Below are 19,208 nucleotides of genomic sequence, written 5' to 3' on the forward strand. Positions count from 1 at the left end.
ACACACAGTTTAGTGGCATTAAGTCCATTCACACTGTCGTGCAATCATCACCACCGTCCTCTCTGGAGCACTTTTCATCTTGCAAAACTGAAACTCTGTCCCTGTTAAACACTTACTCCCCATTCCCCTCCCCCCTGGCACCCACCCTCCTACTATCTCTATGACTCTGACTACTCTAGGTACCTTGTATACATGAAATTATACAGTATTTGTCTTTTCATAACTAGCTTATTTCACTGAGCGTAATATCTTCAGGGTTCATCCATGTTGTACCAGGTGTCAGAATTTCCTTCCTTTTTTAGGGCTGAAGAGTACTCCATGTATGTGTAGACCACATTTGTTTTTTTTGTACATTCATCTATTGCTGAACACTTAGGGCTACTTCCACCATGGGCTATTGTGACTAACGCTGCTGTGGACAGGGGTGTACAAATATCTCTTCAAAATTCTGCTTTCAATTCTTCCGGAGATATGTGAGAAACCAAATCTTTTGATACGTTTCCTCTCTAGTGGTTATTTTGAAAGAGGTAGAGAATTCTCCCAGAGGTGCTCTTAATGCATTATTTTCTTGAAAATGTACCATGACTATGTGGTGGCCACTAAAAAGGAGGCTGGACACGTCAAGCCAAGAGTTCCTGCTCAGAAGGTGACCTGTTTCTGCAGTGAAGACATCGTTAATGGTGACCAGACATCTAAATCCAAGAGGCCGAGGGTGTTACTCTATGTATTTGTGTGCATCTATCTATCTGAATACACATTTTAATTCTATTTAAGTGTTAAGCAAAGGTCTGGGGCAAATGGTGAGCTGCCTGGATCTCCATGAGCACCAGTGGCCGGTGGACTGGTTTCTACTGGGGGGTCGGGGGGCGGCAGCCCCGCAGTCACATCAATACTACAGCGATCTGTGCTGAAACTTAAAATGGCTCCCCTCATACCTTCTGTGTGTAGCATTCATTTCATAAGGAGTTTATTTCTACGTTTGTTGATTTCACGGGCTGCACCTGTCAATCTTAGTATGCTATAGTGTTCCCATTCAAGGGTGGTTTCTACTCTGCTTCTATTTTCCGCCCAGTCTGACTCCGTGTCACGAGATGCCCATTCACCTAGGATTCACAGAGCCCGCATCCTCTGGCCCGCCCTCCCCCAGCCCAAGAATCTTACAAATCCGTGATAGTGTGTGTGGTGGGGAGGCCGCTTATAAAAGGGAAGCTGTGCCCGGGAAAGCCAGGGTCCGACTCCCTCTGCCGATCTGTAGGACAAAGAAGGAAAAGCTCTTCGGTGAAAGCTCAGCGCTCTCAGTCTGGACTGAGGCCATTTTAACCCAGATTCAGTCACCGGCCGTGGGAAAACAGCCAGCCTCACGGCGGAACAAAAGTAAATGTCGCCGCACACCCTGCATTCACGGCCTCGGAATTTTCTCTGCTCATCTTCGTCTTTTGTTACCTGGGCCTTCTGGTCCCCATAGAGCCCCACGACTGTGGAAGGACAAGGGCTTGAGGCTCCCATCCAGGCAGCCCTTTGATTAAAGAGCCCCCGGGGCAGCTCTGCCAGGAGCTGCTGGCTTCTCACGGGGGGAGGGAAGGCCTGGGAGGAAACGGGGGACAGTGGGACATCAACAGGGGGAGTGACAAAGCTGAGAAAGCACATGTCTCTGCGAGTCCCGTGAACCCTTTCCACTACCCCCTCCCCGCAGTCACAAGACAGGGCTGGACCCCTTCCTAGGCCCAATTCTCTGGGCATTTGACTCCTTTGCATAAATGTTAGGGTTGGTAGCTTTCCAATATTTCTAGCTGGAGAGCACTGGGACGAGTAAAAAAGGAAATAATGATGGATTTGCAGTCTCTTTCTTTCGATTCCTCTTCATTCATTGGCTAAGTGTCGGTTGCCTAGGAAACCGCGTGCATCTCGGCTGCAGAGTCTGCTGGCAGGCTACCGGGCCTGTGAGCTGTGTATTAAGTGGTGAATGCAAGCAGGCAGTGGGAAAATCCGAAAGCTACGAGCCTTGCAATTTCAGCGTGTGTAAAAACATATATCTTGCTTTAAGAAAACAACGCTTTAAAAATTTACTACCAAATCAGCTATGTAATGTCCCCTTTCTATCAGACTTCAATTAATTAACAGAACTCTGTGGCCACGTTAAAAGATAAATGCAAAATCACTTGAGAATGTGCCCTTGAAAATACTCTGAAAAGTGTGAGAGCAAATAGGATTTTGATAGTTTACGGGGGTATCTCACTCACCTCAGCCACACAATGCTATTCATAAAATAAAGGTCGAATTTTATTTTACATGTGTGATTTCTACAATGGTCTCAGGAAGGGAAAACTTAGAAATGTTAGTGCATCGTTAAAGTTAATAGCATGTAAGTGATGATGAAATATACTGTTCTGACGCCTTCATGTCTGATGTGCAATGACCGAGATGGAGAGGAATTGTGTGTAATACACAGACAAAAAGAAATGCTTGGATGCTGGAGGACCCAGCCGAGAGCGATTTTTCTCTTTGAAAGCCCTTCACCAGCCTCTTCTCCGACAGCTACGCAGAATAAGGGTGATAAGGGTTGGCAGATAAACGGAAACCTTCAGGGAAAGCCTTGGCTGTCATCAACACATCCTTCCGACGCAAAACCAGCTCCTTGTGAAAATTCAAATGCGCAGTATCATACTTCCAAGTTGGGGAGGGCCCGTGGAACGGTTAACGAGAATGCCCGCTCGGTAGAGGCGGGGATGCGGGACAGTACCGGCGAATGGTATGAAATGAAGGCAGGCCTTGAGCCCAAAGGGCTGAGTCCTCAAGGGCATCCAGGCTTTCGGAAGGATGAGTTCCACCCTCGCCTTATTCTAAGCCCCTCCCCAAAAAGAAACCCTGGAGGAAAGGGTCCTTTTATCCACCTAACCTTGAACACGCGTTTCCACGCCGGGCCCTCCGCGGAAATCTGGCGGTGAAACGGGAGCTGAGAAATAGACCGTTAGGTGCGGGAGCTGGTGGGGCTCAAGGTGCCAGGCGAGGAGCTCATCCCCGGGGAGCGCTGCGCTCGGCGCCCGGGCGGGGCTCTAGCCGCTCGGCGCACGTCCACGCCAGCAGCGTGTGTGCAGCCCTCGCTTGGGTCCTTCCCGCGCGGCTCGGTCCCACCCGAGCCGCCACCCCCAGGTCCGGGTGCTGACACCAGGCACAACCCGTTCTGCCTGGACGCGGTCCCCTTGCCCAGGGCTGGGAGCCGGGAAGCGGGATTCCGGCCTGAGTCCTGTCTTTAACTTGCTGTGTGACCCCGGGCATCACTCGCCCTGGACGCTTCTGCGTCTGTGGGAGCTGGGTTAGTAACTCGGGGTCAGGCGCTGGAGCCCCGCAAGCGGGCATGTGGGCCGACCTTCCGCCCCTCTGCCCCCCCCCCCCCGCCCGACCCCTCCCAACCCTGGCTCCGGCCGCCGCGTCTGGGGACCTCTGCCCCGAGCTGCAGTCGGGCACAAGGGGTGTTTGGGGGCGGCTGGGCTTTTGTTCTCTCTGTCTCTCTTTGTGCGCAGGAATTGGGTTGAAAGCCCCTCTTCCACCCCCAGCGGGAAGGGAGGCGATGACAGCTTGCTGATACTTCTGGGAGGGTCTCACTCAACAGCTGCGGGCTGCGCTCCGCCGCGGGAACCCGGGTCATTCGGGCCCTCTCGCCTGAGGATGAAAAGGGGTCACGTCACCTCGCAGAAGACCCGTCAAGGGTCAGGGTGGAGGAGGGGTAGCTTCACCCACAGAATTGCGGGAGCCAGGTTCCAGCGCGCGCTCTTCTCTCTCTCTCTCTCTTTCTCTCTCTCTCTCTCTCTCTCTCTCTCTCACACACACACACACACACACACACACACACGAAAACTAACAAAGAGATCAGCTCCTTCTTGGACTCTGTAGAAATTGGGGGTTTGAAGGAGTGTCTGGACTGCGAGTCTGCGCACGCGCGCGGAAAGCGCCTCGGGGTCTCGGGTGACCTCTACCTCGCGCTGCTGCAGTTTTCAGGCGTGTCCCTCACCCGCAGCAGCAGCAAGAAGGTTGGGGACCTCGGGGCCGCCTCGGGGTCCGGCGCCTGATGGATGACGAGAATGTTAGCGGTGGGGCGGGCGATGACCTCCCTTGGAAGCCAACCCCTTTCTGGACAATAGATGGACTGAACCCAGTGCTTTTAAAATGCTCAGCTCTGGGAGGGTAGCCCACGCATTTTCCAGCTCTTTGTTCTGCCGCAGCCCCGCCCCCGAACCCCACCCTCTTCTGACCGCTGGACAGTCCACCCCGCGCGGTCGGCCACACCCACCCCATCCACTCCCAAGGAACAAAAGCCGACCCGCGGGGTGGAGGGGTCCTGGGTACCAGCCGGGGAGCTGTGGACTCTTGGAGAGGGTCACGCAGGGCGGAGGAGGCGCGGAGGTCGCCCCACGCCTGGATGCTGCCGCCACAGAGAAGGGGCCCTTGGCAGAGACAAAAGAGAGGACGCGCGGATGCTGGGGGGGCGGGGCGGAGGGCACCCTGGGGCTCTTGGGCCTTAGGTGTCCAAGGTCACCGCCTTCAGACCCCAACAAACTGATCACACAGGACTTTCTCCTGGGGCAGCCTGTCCTCTCCCAAGACTCTGTGCGACCGAGGTTCGGCCGCAGGACAGCCGTTGGCCTCTAAGGGCTGGGGAAAGGGGCAGTGGTCTCACCAGGGAGAGTGGCTTAGGGGTCTCCGGCCCTGGGCGGAGGAGGGCCGCAATCCTCGCTGGTAGCGAAACCTGCGCCACCCCGCCACCCCTGACACCTGCCAACACCCGGAGCACAGCGCTCTCCTTTCCGGCGCACCTGACACCCTCTCCACGGGCTCCAGTCCCCTGGCTCCCACCCGTTCATCGCCAGCTCTCCCCCCAGGCACCCGGCCTGCCACCCTGGTCGCCCTCGCGTCGCTGCCCTCAGCCCTCGGTTCCTCCACCCACCCCGCAGTCGCAGGGCCCAGCTTTTCCACATCTCCCCCCTCATCCTAGACAATGCGCACGCCCCCATCCTACCCCCCGCAGCCCCCATGCCTCGCCCGGTCCGCAAGCCTGTGCTGATTGGCCGCGGGCCGGTGGTCCAGCCCCTTGGACGGTCCCTGGGGCCCGGAACATTACGTCAGCGAGGCCTGGAGAGCTCTAGCCCGAAGGGGACTGGGCGGGGGGGCTCGGGCTGGGGGCGCGGCCTGCGCGGGCCGCCCCACCCTCCTCGCATAAAAGGCCGAGCCCGCTGGGCGGACGCTCTCAGCCGGCTGGTTCCCGAGCGCGTTCCCGGTGACCCCGCAGTGGGTGTGTAGGCGGACGGACAGACTGACCAGACGCCGACCGGGGCCAGAAGAAGCGAGCCGGCACCATGCGTGAGATCGTGCACATCCAGGCGGGCCAGTGCGGCAACCAGATCGGCGCCAAGGTGGGCGCGGCGCCCGGGAGGGGCCGGGGTGGGGCCGGGGACGCCGGCCTAGCGCCCTTCGGGGTTGCGGGCGCGAGCGTGGTCCTGGGCAGGCCCGCGGCTCGCCAAGCGCGGACCTTCCCGGCGCTTTGGGCCGCAGAGCGGGACGTGGGCCCGAGGCAGCTTTCGGGGGCCATGGGGAGGAACCTCTCAACTTTCTGCTGTAACTCGTTTGGAATCCCGGTCCCTCGGCCTCCCTTTCCTCCCGGCTCTTCTCCTAGTCCGGCACGCGGGCCTGGAGAGCGCGGGGGTGTGTCCGCCAGGCTGTGTGCGCGGCTTTGCGGGCGGGGCCCCGACGCCAGGAGAATCGATTTGACGCGCTCGAACCCGAGTCGAGCTGCGGGGGGAGGGGCGGAGAGCGATCTTCCTGAGGTCTCTGGACGTGCTTTGAACCTAAAACCCCCCTCCTTCAGCCCCCACCGGTCCCTGTTCCCCTGCCCGCCCCCTAGGCGCCGCTGGGGTCCCTGCGCGTCCGCCCCGCCCCGCCAGACCCCCGCCTCCTGCCGCGAGCAGCTGTTCGCCCGGGAAACGCCCAGTTTCAGTTCCGTGACCTTGCAAAATGCAAGCCCTGCGGCTGTGCAGGTCCCGCTGCCCTAAAGCTCCTAGAGGTTGGGTTATCGGAACTGAGATCGGGGCTTTTCACCGTGAGTCTCAGCCTCTCTGAGGGGTGGGGCGTAGCTAAATGCAAGCTTTTTGTGTGTCTCAGTTTTGGGAGGTCATCAGCGATGAGCATGGGATCGACCCCACCGGCAGTTACCATGGAGACAGTGACCTGCAGCTGGAGAGGATCAACGTGTACTACAATGAAGCCACTGGTGATCGCCTTTACCCTTTCCCCTCTCCCCCGGGGACTGACCCCAGGAGTGTGGCCCCAGGGGAGGGTGGACTAGCGGATTTAGGATTCCCATCTTTCCCTGAGGTTTTTCAGCGGGCGCCCCTTTCAGAATCCTGTCATCCTCTGTCCTTCTTTGTTTGGGGGAAACAAGCAGCGCCTGCAAAAAGGAAGCTGGTACCAGGCCCTCCTCTCCCGAGCTCTCTGCCTGCAGGTCTGAGTCCTGCTCTGTCCCCGCAGGTAACAAATATGTGCCTCGGGCCATCCTGGTGGATCTGGAGCCGGGCACCATGGACTCGGTCAGGTCTGGACCCTTCGGCCAGATCTTCAGGCCCGACAACTTCGTGTTTGGTGAGTGACTGCCATGGCTGATGGCCTGGGAGGCTCATTTTACGCTGGACAGCTCAGGGTGGAGCGGTGTGACCGCCTTAGAGAACGTATAGACTTGTGTGTTGATTTTGTCTCAATATAACCTAAAACAAAATGCCGCTCAACCCCTAATAGCCAGGTCCCTAACCCTCCTTATTTATAATTATGTCCACGACCAAATAGTTTGTTTAACGTCTGGCCATTTTAACGACAACCTGAAATAATCTTCTCGGAACACTGACTCCCTGAGCTCTGTTAAAGGGTTTAGGGGAAAAGGAATTGAAGGCAGGCATCAGGGACTTATGAAGACTCTTTCCCTCCGGCAGGCCAGAGCGGTGCCGGCAACAACTGGGCCAAGGGCCACTACACGGAGGGCGCGGAGCTGGTGGACTCGGTCCTGGACGTGGTCCGGAAGGAGTCAGAAAGCTGTGACTGTCTGCAGGGCTTCCAGCTGACCCACTCGCTGGGGGGCGGCACCGGCTCCGGGATGGGCACCCTCCTCATCAGCAAGATCCGCGAGGAGTACCCCGACCGCATCATGAACACCTTCAGCGTGATGCCCTCGCCCAAGGTGTCGGACACGGTGGTGGAGCCCTACAACGCCACGCTGTCCGTGCACCAGCTGGTGGAGAACACGGACGAGACCTACTGCATCGACAACGAGGCGCTCTACGACATCTGCTTCCGCACCCTGAAGCTGACCACGCCCACCTACGGGGACCTCAACCACCTGGTGTCGGCCACCATGAGCGGGGTCACCACGTGCCTGCGCTTCCCGGGCCAGCTCAACGCTGACCTGCGCAAGCTGGCCGTGAACATGGTGCCCTTCCCACGCCTGCACTTCTTCATGCCCGGCTTCGCGCCGCTCACCAGCCGGGGCAGCCAGCAGTACCGCGCGCTGACGGTGCCCGAGCTCACGCAGCAGATGTTCGACTCCAAGAACATGATGGCCGCCTGCGACCCGCGCCACGGCCGCTACCTGACCGTGGCCGCCATCTTCCGGGGCCGCATGTCCATGAAGGAGGTGGACGAGCAGATGCTCAACGTGCAGAACAAGAACAGCAGCTACTTCGTGGAGTGGATCCCCAACAACGTGAAGACGGCCGTGTGCGACATCCCGCCCCGCGGGCTCAAGATGTCGGCCACCTTCATCGGGAACAGCACGGCCATCCAGGAGCTGTTCAAGCGCATCTCGGAGCAGTTCACGGCCATGTTCCGGCGCAAGGCCTTCCTGCACTGGTACACGGGCGAGGGCATGGACGAGATGGAGTTCACGGAGGCCGAGAGCAACATGAACGACCTGGTGTCCGAGTACCAGCAGTACCAGGACGCCACGGCCGACGAGCAGGGCGAGTTCGAGGAGGAGGAGGGCGAGGACGAGGCCTGAGGCCTGAGCCCCGAGCGCGGCTGGACGTGGCCGGAGGCTGCGTGGCTGGAGGCCGGGAGGAGAACGAGGGGGAGGGGGGCTCGCGGAAGGAGAGAAGCAGGGGCCGGGGTCACCGCGGCCGGGCGCTGGTTCGCTGGTGCTCTTCACTGTTGCCCGTCTTTTTTTTTTTTTTTCTCTCTCTCTCTCTTTGTAATATTGATGACATCCATGTAACATCTGAGATCTTTCTGAACTACTGTTGTAATGGCTAAAATCACATAAACGTTTGTGTCCTAATGGTGTCCTCTTTTCTGTCTCCTCTTTATTATCAATTTAAATGTCACTTTCAGAACACATTATATTGAATCCTTCTTTCAGAAAAGCGAAGGGATGGGTAAAATCTCACATGAATTTACTGTTCAGTGTGGTAAAACTGAACCAACCACAATCTTACCCGATTTAAGAGGGGAGAGCAATCCGCATCTTAAGATGCCTTCAAGTAAATACGCTACGAGTTGAGAGATGCCTGCTTGAAAGCACACTAACTATTCTCATGGAGAAACCCTACTATGCCTTTATTTTCTCTACAAAAAAAAATTTTTTTTTTGGATAGTTACTACATGCGCACTGCACAGAATTCTAAAGCATAGAGAGTGGAAAGAAAGCCTCTCTTCCTCCTGTGTCTCTTGATGGCATTTTCTTCCCCGGAGGGCAGGCATTCTTATATTGTTATCTTTCTTGCGTCCTTGCAGAAATATTCCATGAGTCTTGAAACCTATTTAGACTATTCCCTTTTTCTTTCTTCACAGGTTATGATACCAATACTGTTCTGCTGCCTTTTTTCACTAAACAGTGTATCTTTAAAATACAGAGCAGCCGCCTCCTTTAAATGGATACATAGTATCCATTATGTAGCTGTGCCATATTTTATTTAACCAGCTCCCTACCAATGGACATGTAGGTTGCTTATACTTTTATCTTATAGTGCCACAGTGAATAAGCTTGTGCATATGTCATTGTGTGAAGTTCTCTAAGTGGAATATTCTGTCAAAGGGTATATGATACTGTGACATTTTAAGTTAATGAAATCCCCTGTACTTAGGAATCGCCATAGATTTATAAGTTGTTAACAGACTAAAATTCTCAAGCAAACTTTCTCCCAGCAATTATGTTTATACTACATTACAAACTATTTGCACATTAACTACCTTTGAATTTATATGAAATTATAAATTCTGGATTATTGGAGAATTTTACTTTTAATAGGTAAGCCACTATAATTTTCAGTTTATTGTGTTCCTACCATGCAGCTTTGAAATTTGGGATTTGAACCCAAGCCTGCCTCTAGACTTGAACTCAATCACCAAAGAAGCTGTGGGATTTTAACAAGTGACTTTTAGTAAAGTCAAATGCTTCTGTGCGATCAGTTATACTTTGTCAAAATGTGCCAATGTTCTGCCTTAATCCGGGCCAGTCAGTTTCTCATTCTGGGAAGAGGAGTGTAAGTAATAAACAAATGTGCAAAACATATTTATGTACCCCTCTAGGAAGAAAAAAACACCAAGGAAACTGTAGGCTTATGATTTTTCTCTAATTTTTAGACAAATTCAAAATTAGAGAAAATATTACTTTAAATCTGACCCTGTGTTCATTTCATTCTACTTGGTTCTATTCCTACTTAAGTGTTTTTTTTGAAGAAGAAAAAGAAGGAGGAAGAGGAGGAGGAAGAGGAGGGGTGAAGAGGTGAACAGTTTCAAAGAAAAAGTGTGAGCAGTGTCATTCTAAATAGTGTGAAAATAAGCTCATTCTACCAAATGCCCCCCAAGTGACAATGAGCAGCACTTCACCTTCTGAATATTATACATCATAAAAACTAAACCCAGTGATGGGGAGGGTCAAACGGGTCAGGAACCAGTGGATCCTGCTTTCATATTCTACATTTAACAATGAACAGGCAGGTGCATTTCCTGCTGAGCTAGTGTAAAGCTGCCAACAACCTCGCTGAAGGGGAACATTGGTTTGAAGACCTCTGATCACTTGGGGCAGCTGCCAGGGCCCCCTGGATCCGCCCTTGGCCATGCCTTCCCACAACCTGTCAGACACATGATGGGTAACTTTGGAGATGAGAGGGAATCCTGCCAGGTGCCTCTTGGCATCCTGTAAGTGTCCTGCTTCTCTCTCCACCTTGTGAGAAAAGAGCGGACAGGAGGCACCCAGCAGGCCAGCCTGCCAGCCCGTCGGCACACACACACGCACGCTGCCAGGGCTCGCTTCTGCATGACTGGAACAGGGGTGCCAGACCGACCCATCAAGCAGACGCTCCAGGGCGAAGCTTTAAAAGCCCATTTGTATAAAGTGACTTGAAATGCACACTTAGGAAAACACTGCAAAAGTAGGAAAATGCACAGAATAACAGCTGAATTACGAGATACTTTTTGAAACTGTTACTTTCGTTTGTCACGTTAGCACTGTGGGATGGGATTTAGTAGTGGGGGCGATGGTGACGGTGTGTGTTTTCGACACCACTTCTACAAAGGAATTCTTCTGGCCCTCCCTGAGGTGCCACCAGGAGGACATTCACTTCTGGTCAGGCATGGTACCCGAATTACAAGACCCACTGGGATGTGATGCCGGATTCTGAGGCTGGGGTTAGGGGGGGTGAGCTGGAGTCCCCCCAAGCGTCTGAGAAGGAATGGGAACCCCGACGTGCCCCAGATTTGCCTGCACCTCTGCCTCAGCCCTAAGCTGAGCTCCCACTTCATCACCAACAGTGTGTTAGATTAATAGAAATTTGAGCTAAAAGTAACCTGAAGAGGTCATCTAGTTGGACTTCCTTATTTTGTAAGTAAGGAGACGGAGGGTCAAAGAATTTTGTCTCATTTCACAGAACTTTCTGTACAAATCAGATTTTGGACTCTGTTCTTTTCTCTATAGCCACACCTCCCAGGTCCTGTTGTTTACAAGGCCACACGAGGATCGTGAAGGAGGGAAAGGGAAGTGTCCTGGCTTCAAGGAAAAACCCAAAGGTGTCCCTGGGTCCACACTCAACCTTCCCACATAGGCTGGGCACAGGGTCAAGTGTTTTGTCTCTGACGGGGTCAGTGTCAGGCAACGCTGAATCTCCTGATTCTAAAACACCACACATATGTCCTACTGCAATTATGGTTGCAAGAAGAATACTCCATCGGGGGTACTTATTGTGAAAATGAGTGGGAAGTTCATGAATATTCCTTGGAGTACCGCCTTTTACACACCACTTTTTTTTGTTTGTTTGCGGTACGCGGGCCTCTCACTGTTGTGGCCTCTCCCATTGCGGAGCACAGGCTCCGGACGCGCAGGCCCAGCGGCCATGGCTCACGGGCCCAGCTGCTCCACAGTATGTGGGATCCTCCCAGACCGGGGCACGAACCCGTGTCCCCTGCATCGGCAGGTGGACTCTCAACCACTGCGCCACCAGGGAAGCCCCACACACCCCCATTTTAGTTGTGACTTGCGTACCACACAACACTACTTGACAACTATTACAATGCTGATTTACTTCCAGTGTGTAAGAGAAATTCTCTTGCAAGGTCATGCTTTTCGAAATGGCTCAAAGTTGAGCCATTTACTTGAAAACAGACTCATTCATACCTGTGCTTCTTAGAGGCTTTTTCCCCTACCTCCCTGACCCTTCGTGCTTCTCTTAAGGCATGCTTGCCGACACGTACCCAGAGAAGCTTAGTTTGGTGCAGTCTATTTCACTCAAAATGCTGCATAGTCGGTTTTTTTCTATTAACTGAGATATGATTCACAGGACGCAAAATTCACCATTTAAAAGAGTACAAGCCGGTGGGTTTTAGTGTATTCACAGAGCTGTGTGATTCTGGAACACTGTCATCCCCACACCCACGTGCTGTCCCTCCCGTCCCCTCTCCCTCCAACCCCTGGCAGCCACGAATCTGTTTCTACAAACTTGTCTTTTCTGGACATTTCAAATACACAGAATCACACAACATGTGGTCTTTTGTGTCTGGCTTTTTAAAGTTAGCATGTTTTCAAGGGTCATCCCTGTTGTAGCAGGTGTCAGTACTTCATGACATTTTACAGATGAATAATATTCCACTGTGTGCATATGCCACCTTCTGTTTATCCTTCCGTCAACGGATGGACATTTAGGTTGCTTCCACTTTTTAGCTATTAAGAATAATACTGCTAGGAACATTCATGCACACTTTTTTTGTGTATGTGTGTTTTCATTTCTCCTGGGTATATACCCAGGAGTGGAACTGCTGGGTCACATGGTATAAATTTATAGTCCTTGTGACTCCACCTAGGGATGTAGATGCCTTCCAGTTTGCCCAGGAGGCCAAGGAGGAATAGAGATTCGACGAGCCTTAGGGTTTTCATACTTGTGCATCTGTATAGAGTCTTAGAAACAGAGGGAACTGTAGAGATGGCACGTGACTCCATCAGCTCATAAATTAGGAAACTAAGGCTCCAAGTAAGCAATGTCCTCAGGTCACTCTGTCCAGCTGAGGCTGACGTTCAGCTCCTAGCAACAGTGGCTTAGAGTTATTTTTTCCCTCTAACTTAAAACAGTCTAGAGACACCCAGTCCAGGCCCTTAGCTCTACAATATCCTCCTTATGCTCTACTCATTGCTCCCACTGGCTTTCAACCTCGAGCTCTCCTTGGGCTGCAGGACGGCTGCTGCAGCTCTGGTCATGGTGTCTGGGTTCTTGGCAAGAAGGTGGAAGGAGGAGGGTAAAGAGGCACCTTCTGGCTGAGTAAAGCCACTTTAAAGACTCGTGCCAGGAGCCCCCTCCATGGCCTCTGCCTGCATTTCACTGGCCACATTTTTTTGCCGGGGGTGCAGAGAGAAGTAGCCGTTTAGATGCGCACACATTATCCCCCTGCCCCCGCCACCAACTCAGAGGTCCTTTTAGGAAGGAAGAAGTGGAGAATGGACACTGGATGGGTAACCAGAAGTTTCTCCCATAATCAGAGGGGGGGCTAAGGAGTGACATTAACCCCGATCTCTTAGCTCCTGCTGCAGGGCTCTCTGCAGACATGAGTTTGCAAAGTGTTTCACGCCAAGAGTTCCCATTTTCTAAAACAGGGAGCTGAAGACTGAATTAAAGAAGGTTCTTGATTCAAATTCCTGGATCGAAATGTTTACTTGTCTCACTTCAGGACTTTCCTAACTTTTAGTCAACTGATGACAGCACATACCCATGGCTTCTAGGGAAATTCCTTTCAATGATCTGTAGTGCAGTGGTCATGTCAGCTTGCACCGATTGTGAACGTTTGTTTGGCCAAAGCAGTGGGATGTTTTTTCATGAATGTGTTCAGTGTGACCTGCACACCTGGTCACTGAGGAGAACGAACCAAGGCGACTTTGGTGAATTGGGTGGGAGAAGAGGGTACAGGCCATACACGGGGCGTGGGCGGCTGGGGGCCACCTGGGTCACGGGGACAGCCTGCCCAGGAGGACGCTGGTACATGCCAGGGAACAATGCAAGTCAGTGTGCTGGAGGGCCAGCCAGGGCGGGGAATCTGTGGGACAGCCACTTCCAGACGCAACGGAGACCCCGGGGGGACAGCTGAGAGGGACGAGTCTTCAGAGGCTAAGACGGGAAGATTCAAGCCTTGAGAAGGTCAGATCCTTCAAAGATAATGCTCTGAAGAGCTAACTATACCGCAATGAGCCAGAATCAAGACAAGCAACTGTTCAGCTTCTCCTTTCTTTTAGATCTCTGGGCGGACAGGCATGATTTTAGGGTCTCGTTTACAGGAAACGGGCAGGGAACCAACATTTACCAAGTGCCGACCGCGTGCCAGGAATGTTACTGTGGAGACCACAGTGTAGAGGAGACACAGCTCTCAGTCATGTCATTTATTAACTCCGGGATCTTAATGAGTCACTTCACCTCTGTAAATTCCTTTATAAAACAGAGTCCTTACCCTACTTGTACGGAGGGTTAAAGGGCATTAGCTACATGTAGCGATAAGGAAGTGATGACATGCAGGATTTATTGAACGTGTAGGTTACATATTTGTCTCATTTCATCCTCTCAGAGATGCTGTACAGTTTAGGTGCTTTTCATTGTGTCCAAAATCAATTCAAAATTTACTTACAAAAGGGGTAAGTTTGGGAGATTGTTGGCTCACCTAATTTGAAAGTCCAGGGCAGACCCTTCTGGCTGTCTCATGGCTGCATCTGGAGCCTCTAAGTAAGTTCTCAGAACGTGTCCTTCTCTGCTGCTCTCCTGGCTCTGCGGTTTTCTGTTGGGCTTCATGCTGAGGCAGGGTCTCCCCACTTGGTGGCTACTTTAGGTTCATTCCACCCTATTCCTAGAGACTAAGAGAAAAGAACCCAGACTGGCCAGACAGATGTTGTGTGCCCATCCCTGGATCGGTCATGTGGTCAGAGAAAAGCAGTGCTGGTTGACTAGCCTGGACTACCTGTCCTGTGAGGTGAGCGAGGACGGGCCATGCGCCTGGCAGTCTCATCCTTCCTTAGGGAACTGACTGTTCCTGATAGAACTCGGGTTAAGTGACTTGCCCCCAAATCATTCAGCTCTAACTGGAGGACCTGTGTATAAATCCCAGGGTTTCCTGACTCCAAAGTGCATGATGTTATATATAGTTTTAAGAGATTAAAAACTAAGAAAACCAGATTTATCCACAACATTTACCAATTCAGGTCACTTCATCTTTGTGGGTGGATCACATCTCCTTCTGCCTGAAAAACTTCCTTTACGTTTCTTGTAGTGCAGACCTGCTGGACATGAATCTCTTGGCTTTTGTTTGGCTGAAAAAGGTATTTTGCCTCATTTTTCAAAGATATTTTCACTGGATATAGAATTCTAGGTGGACAACTTGTTTTCTGTCAGCACTTTAAAGACATAATTCTATGGTCTCCTAACTTGTGCTGTATAAGATGAGACATCACCAATAATTATCAACCTTGTTTCCCTGTATATAATGTTTTATTTTTCTGTCTAGCTGCTTTTAAGATGATCTCAAGATAATCACTATTTTCCAGCAGTTTTAAGGTGATGTGCCCTGGGGTGCTTTCCTCTTTTTTATTCTACTTGGGGTTTCTTGAGCTTCCTCAATCTGTGAGCTTATAGTTTCATCGAATTCACAAAATTTTCTACCATAATTTCTTCAAATATTTTTCCATCCCCCTACTTTATTCTGAGATTCCAACTGCATGCATTTTAGACTTTTTAAAAAATTATTTATTTTATTTATTTTATTTTTGGCTGTGTTGGCTCTTCATTGCTGCGCACAGGCTTTCTCTAGTTGCGGCGAGCAGGGGCTACTCTTTGTTGCATTGTGTGGGCTTCTCATTGCAGTGGCTTCTCTTGTTGTGGAGCATGGGCTCTAGGCATGCGGGCTCCAGTATTTGTGGTGTGTGGGCTCAGTAGTTGTGGTTCGTGGGCTCTAGAGCGCAGGCTCAGTAGTTGTGGCACACAGGCTTAGTTGCTCCGCGGCATGTGGGATCTTCCCGGACCAGGGCTCGAACCCGTGTCCCCTGCATTGGCAGGTGGATTCTTAACCACTGTGCCACCAGGGAAGCCCCATTTTAGACTTCTTGACATGGCTTCACACTTTACTGATAATCTGCTCATTTTTTGTTCAGCCTTTTCTCTGTGCTTCAAGGTTTGACTGCTGTACCTTCAATTCACTGTTCTCTGCTGTTAATCTCATACAGATATTTTTCATCTCAGATATTATATATTTAATTTCTAGGAGTTCTATTTGTGTCTTCTAAAAATTTTCCATTTCTCTCCTCTTCGTGTTCATGTTTTCCTCTACTTTCTTGAGTGTATGGAGCATATAATACACTAACTGCTTTATGGTCCTTGTCTGTCATTTCATCATCTTTGTCATTTCCAGATCTATTGCTATAATTGATCCTTCTCGGGGTTATGGGCCATATTTTCCCACTTCTTTGTATGTTTTGATTGGATGCCAGACATTGTGAGTTTCATGTTGTTGACTGCTGGATTTTGTTATAGTCCTTTAAATGTTATGGGACTTTGTTCTGGCACACGGTTACGTTACTTGGAATCAAATGGGTCCTTTGGAAACATGCTTCTAAGCTTTACTAGGGTAAATCCAAAGTAGTCTTTGATCCAGGGATAATTTAACCCCACTATTACAGCAATGCCCACGCATGATGATGTGTTTCCAGTCTAGCTAATAGAAACACACATCATTCCCAGCCCTGCATGAGTTCTAGGAACTGTTTTGTCTACTGCTTTCCAGCAGTTTTTCCCCTGTTCTTGAGCAGTAGTTTCCGACCTTGCACATGCACGTTTGTTCTCAGCCAAAGACACGAGAGGCCCTCCCTGCAGACCCCCAGAGCTCTCTCTGTGACGCTCCTTCCTCTTCTGTTTTCTGCCTTGTGCCCCTGCCTGACTTGGGCCCTCTGAATTCTGATGTCTCGGTCCTCAACTCACTGAGACCACCGAACCCTGTTTGGGTTCCACCTCCCCCCGTCCCCACTGCAGCCTGGAAGCTGCCTCCAAACCGTGAGCTGGGGCAATCACATGCTAACTTCATCTCCCTTTCCTCAGCGGCCAGTCAGTCATTGATTGCCTGGTGTCCAACATCTTGAGAACCATTGTTTCATATATTTTGCCCAGGTTTTTAGTTGTTTCAGTCAGGAGGGTAATCCAATTCCTGTTGCCCCATCTTGGCTGAAAGTAGAATTCCTCTCTTCATTTCCTTTTGATTAAAATGATGGGGTTTTTTTCCCCTTCCAATTACTAATTCTCTTACGGCAGTATGTCCTGGGTATTTGCTCTTGTATTCCTTTTAGTTTGGACTTCATTTATGATTTTTCTTTCTTTTTACTTTTTTTCTCACTTCTTTCACCTATTTAGTAATTTTTTTCCCAAAGAATCTCATTTCAGAGTTTTTGTAACTTTAATGCATTTTTCTTTCATATCTGTTCTCCTTTGCTTGATTTTTTTCTTTTTTAGATAATTTGAAATTTTAGGTTACAGTTTTCATCCATTTGAATCTGTTGTGTTTTTGGCATACTTATCTGTAGAGACATTATTCTGCTTATAATTCTCCTTGCTTTTATTAATAATTTTGTATGAGATTTGAGCACGATTTTTTTCTGTTGCCCTTTTTAAAGCGAAATGGGTTTTCCTGTAGTTTTAGGCGTAAAAGAAAAGCCAGGATAGTTTTAAGAGCTGCATGGCTTTATTGCTCCCCCTTGTGTTGTTTTCAGAAAGTGATTTTTTAATTTTTTTTTTAACCAGCTTACTTTCTGAGAGCTGCTTCAATCAGTCTCCCTCCCTCACTTTTACCAGGATCTTTTCTTTCCTTTGATGCTGTTAATCCCATCTTCCATATTATGGACTCTGCTTCCAGCAGCTTTTCTTACTATAAGGCTAGTTCTGAAAGGGAGATTTGATTTTTTAGTTTGATTAGGGTCAGTTTCTTGGCCTGTTTTTGATGGGGGCAGTGACAGAAGATAGTTGAGGGAGACTCAAAGCTGTGACCCCGCCGCCGTCTTCCAAGGACCCTGGGATCCAGTCATTTCTGAAGTCTCGCTTTCGATCGTCACGCTTCTATTTCATCATCCATTTACTTTGACAAATAATCTTTGGGCACCTGCCCCGTGTGTGACACTGGGCTAAGGATACAGATAGGAATAAACACACTCCAGCCTTCAAGGAGTTTCCAAGCCGCTGCGGAGACAAATAGAAGCACAATTAAGTGCAACCAGGCCGTGGTAGCTGCTGTAAAGATGCCATGGAAACACAGAGAAGGCATCAGCGCACCCTCATTGGTTTGAAATCAGGCCAATTTCCATAGAAAAGCAACATTTACAACCCCCAAACTGGAAGGTCTAATGTGACTCACATATTAATGAGAATCAGGGCTCTTGTAGGAGACAACGGGCTGGTTTAAACGATAGCTCTTGAAACAGCCAAGCTGTTATTATAGAGAATGTGGCTGTATAATTAGTGCTGTTTCCTTCACAGAGCTGCGTGCTTCTCACCATCACCGTGAGCCTGGCCTCCCTCGGCTTTGATCTGTTTTCCTCTTCCCCCAGCAATCCTGACAGGTGTCTGGGAAGCAGGGTGGCTGTGCTTGGTGTAGATGCTGTCTCCTGCTCTTGGTGGCAGACACCCCAGACTGTAGCTTTCAGTCCTTCAGCAGAAAGGAGTCCTGCATTGAGTCCACCTGCATTCCTGACCCGTGACGAGCCTCCCCAGCCCAGCCCCTCCCCTCACTCCGGGGAGGCCCACAGGCTGGCTCCTTGGCTGGCATTTCACACGATCGTACCCCTTTGTTTGGATATGTCTCAGAAAAAGCCAGTGGGTGGATGTGAGTGCTGGCACAGGCTGAGGGCAGGCTGCCATCCGCCCAGCTTCCACCCAGAGCAGTCTTTGTGGGCAGATCTTCATTACACGGCACCAATGTGCATGTCTTGCTTCTATTCATAAGAGTGAATTTCTTTGGTTGTTTTTGGGTTTTTTAGTGTTGAATCTGGTATTCAATTATGCAAAGGTGAAGTGAGAGATTTTAAGGAGACGCAGAAGACGTGGTTATGCTTGGGAACCAGCAGCATCTCCATGTGCAATGTCTTCCTAGAGATCCAGGAGCTCAGAAGCAACCCGAGGCCAGGAGGCGGGAGGGAAATGGTGTAAGCAAGGCCTTCCCCTGTGTCAGCCCCAGCAACAGCATCTAGGAGGGGAGCCCCCTGAGGGCAAGCACCGCCCAAAGCTTTCGACCAAAAGAGGAGGGGAGGAAGAAGATGGGAGTCTGGGAGACAAGGGGTCGGCGGCCCCCGGCCGTCCCTCCACCAGCTGCCTTAGCTCATGGCCAGGCCTTGAGGAGGTCACTGCACGGCCAGCGCTGCTCCTGGCCTCTAGGGGTTCAGCGACACCCCGACTCCTCATCCAGGTGAGGAGTTCCCTTTGCCAGATAAAGTTCGTACGATGAGGTTAGAAAGTTCCTGGAGGAAATCAGAAATTCTAGGGCTTGGAAGCAAAGGACTTCCAAGCTCCGAGAGTCTCGTCCTAACTCGACCGTCTCCCACGTGGGCTCCCTCCCACCTCCCTTTCCTGACTTTGACGCCCTCTGAGATGGTCGCCAACCAGACAGACGTGGTCATTCGGGCCGCCGTGGACCTGGGACGGGTCTCCTCTCTCTCTCACCCTCGCCCCAGCAGTTCTGTT

At 51.1% G+C, this 19,208-nt stretch overlaps 1 protein-coding gene across 6 annotated transcripts; it reads left to right on the forward strand.

Moving 5' to 3' along the window:
* Positions 1 to 5,351: 5,351 nt before the first annotated feature.
* Positions 5,352 to 8,316, forward strand: LOC307058608 (tubulin beta-2B chain; the record flags this gene model as incomplete). 6 transcript variants are annotated; one of them, XM_079712143.1, is made up of 5 exons in its annotated part: positions 5,352 to 5,408; positions 6,154 to 6,262; positions 6,520 to 6,630; positions 6,975 to 7,063; positions 7,670 to 8,316. In XM_079712143.1, 5 exons carry the CDS (start codon positions 5,352 to 5,354, stop codon positions 8,033 to 8,035), a joined length of 732 nt encoding a protein of 243 aa, XP_079568269.1. In that variant the 3' UTR covers positions 8,036 to 8,316. The 6 variants fall into 6 exon arrangements, with proteins under 6 accessions (XP_079568269.1, XP_079568264.1, XP_079568265.1 ...); XM_079712138.1 differs by having other exon boundaries at positions 6,154 to 6,312; positions 6,501 to 6,630; positions 6,975 to 8,316; XM_079712139.1 differs by having other exon boundaries at positions 6,975 to 8,316.
* Positions 8,317 to 19,208: the final 10,892 nt, after the last annotated feature.

This window comes from Hyperoodon ampullatus (genome assembly GCF_949752795.1).
Source record: "Hyperoodon ampullatus genome assembly, chromosome: 10".
NCBI lineage: Eukaryota > Metazoa > Chordata > Mammalia > Artiodactyla > Ziphiidae > Hyperoodon > Hyperoodon ampullatus.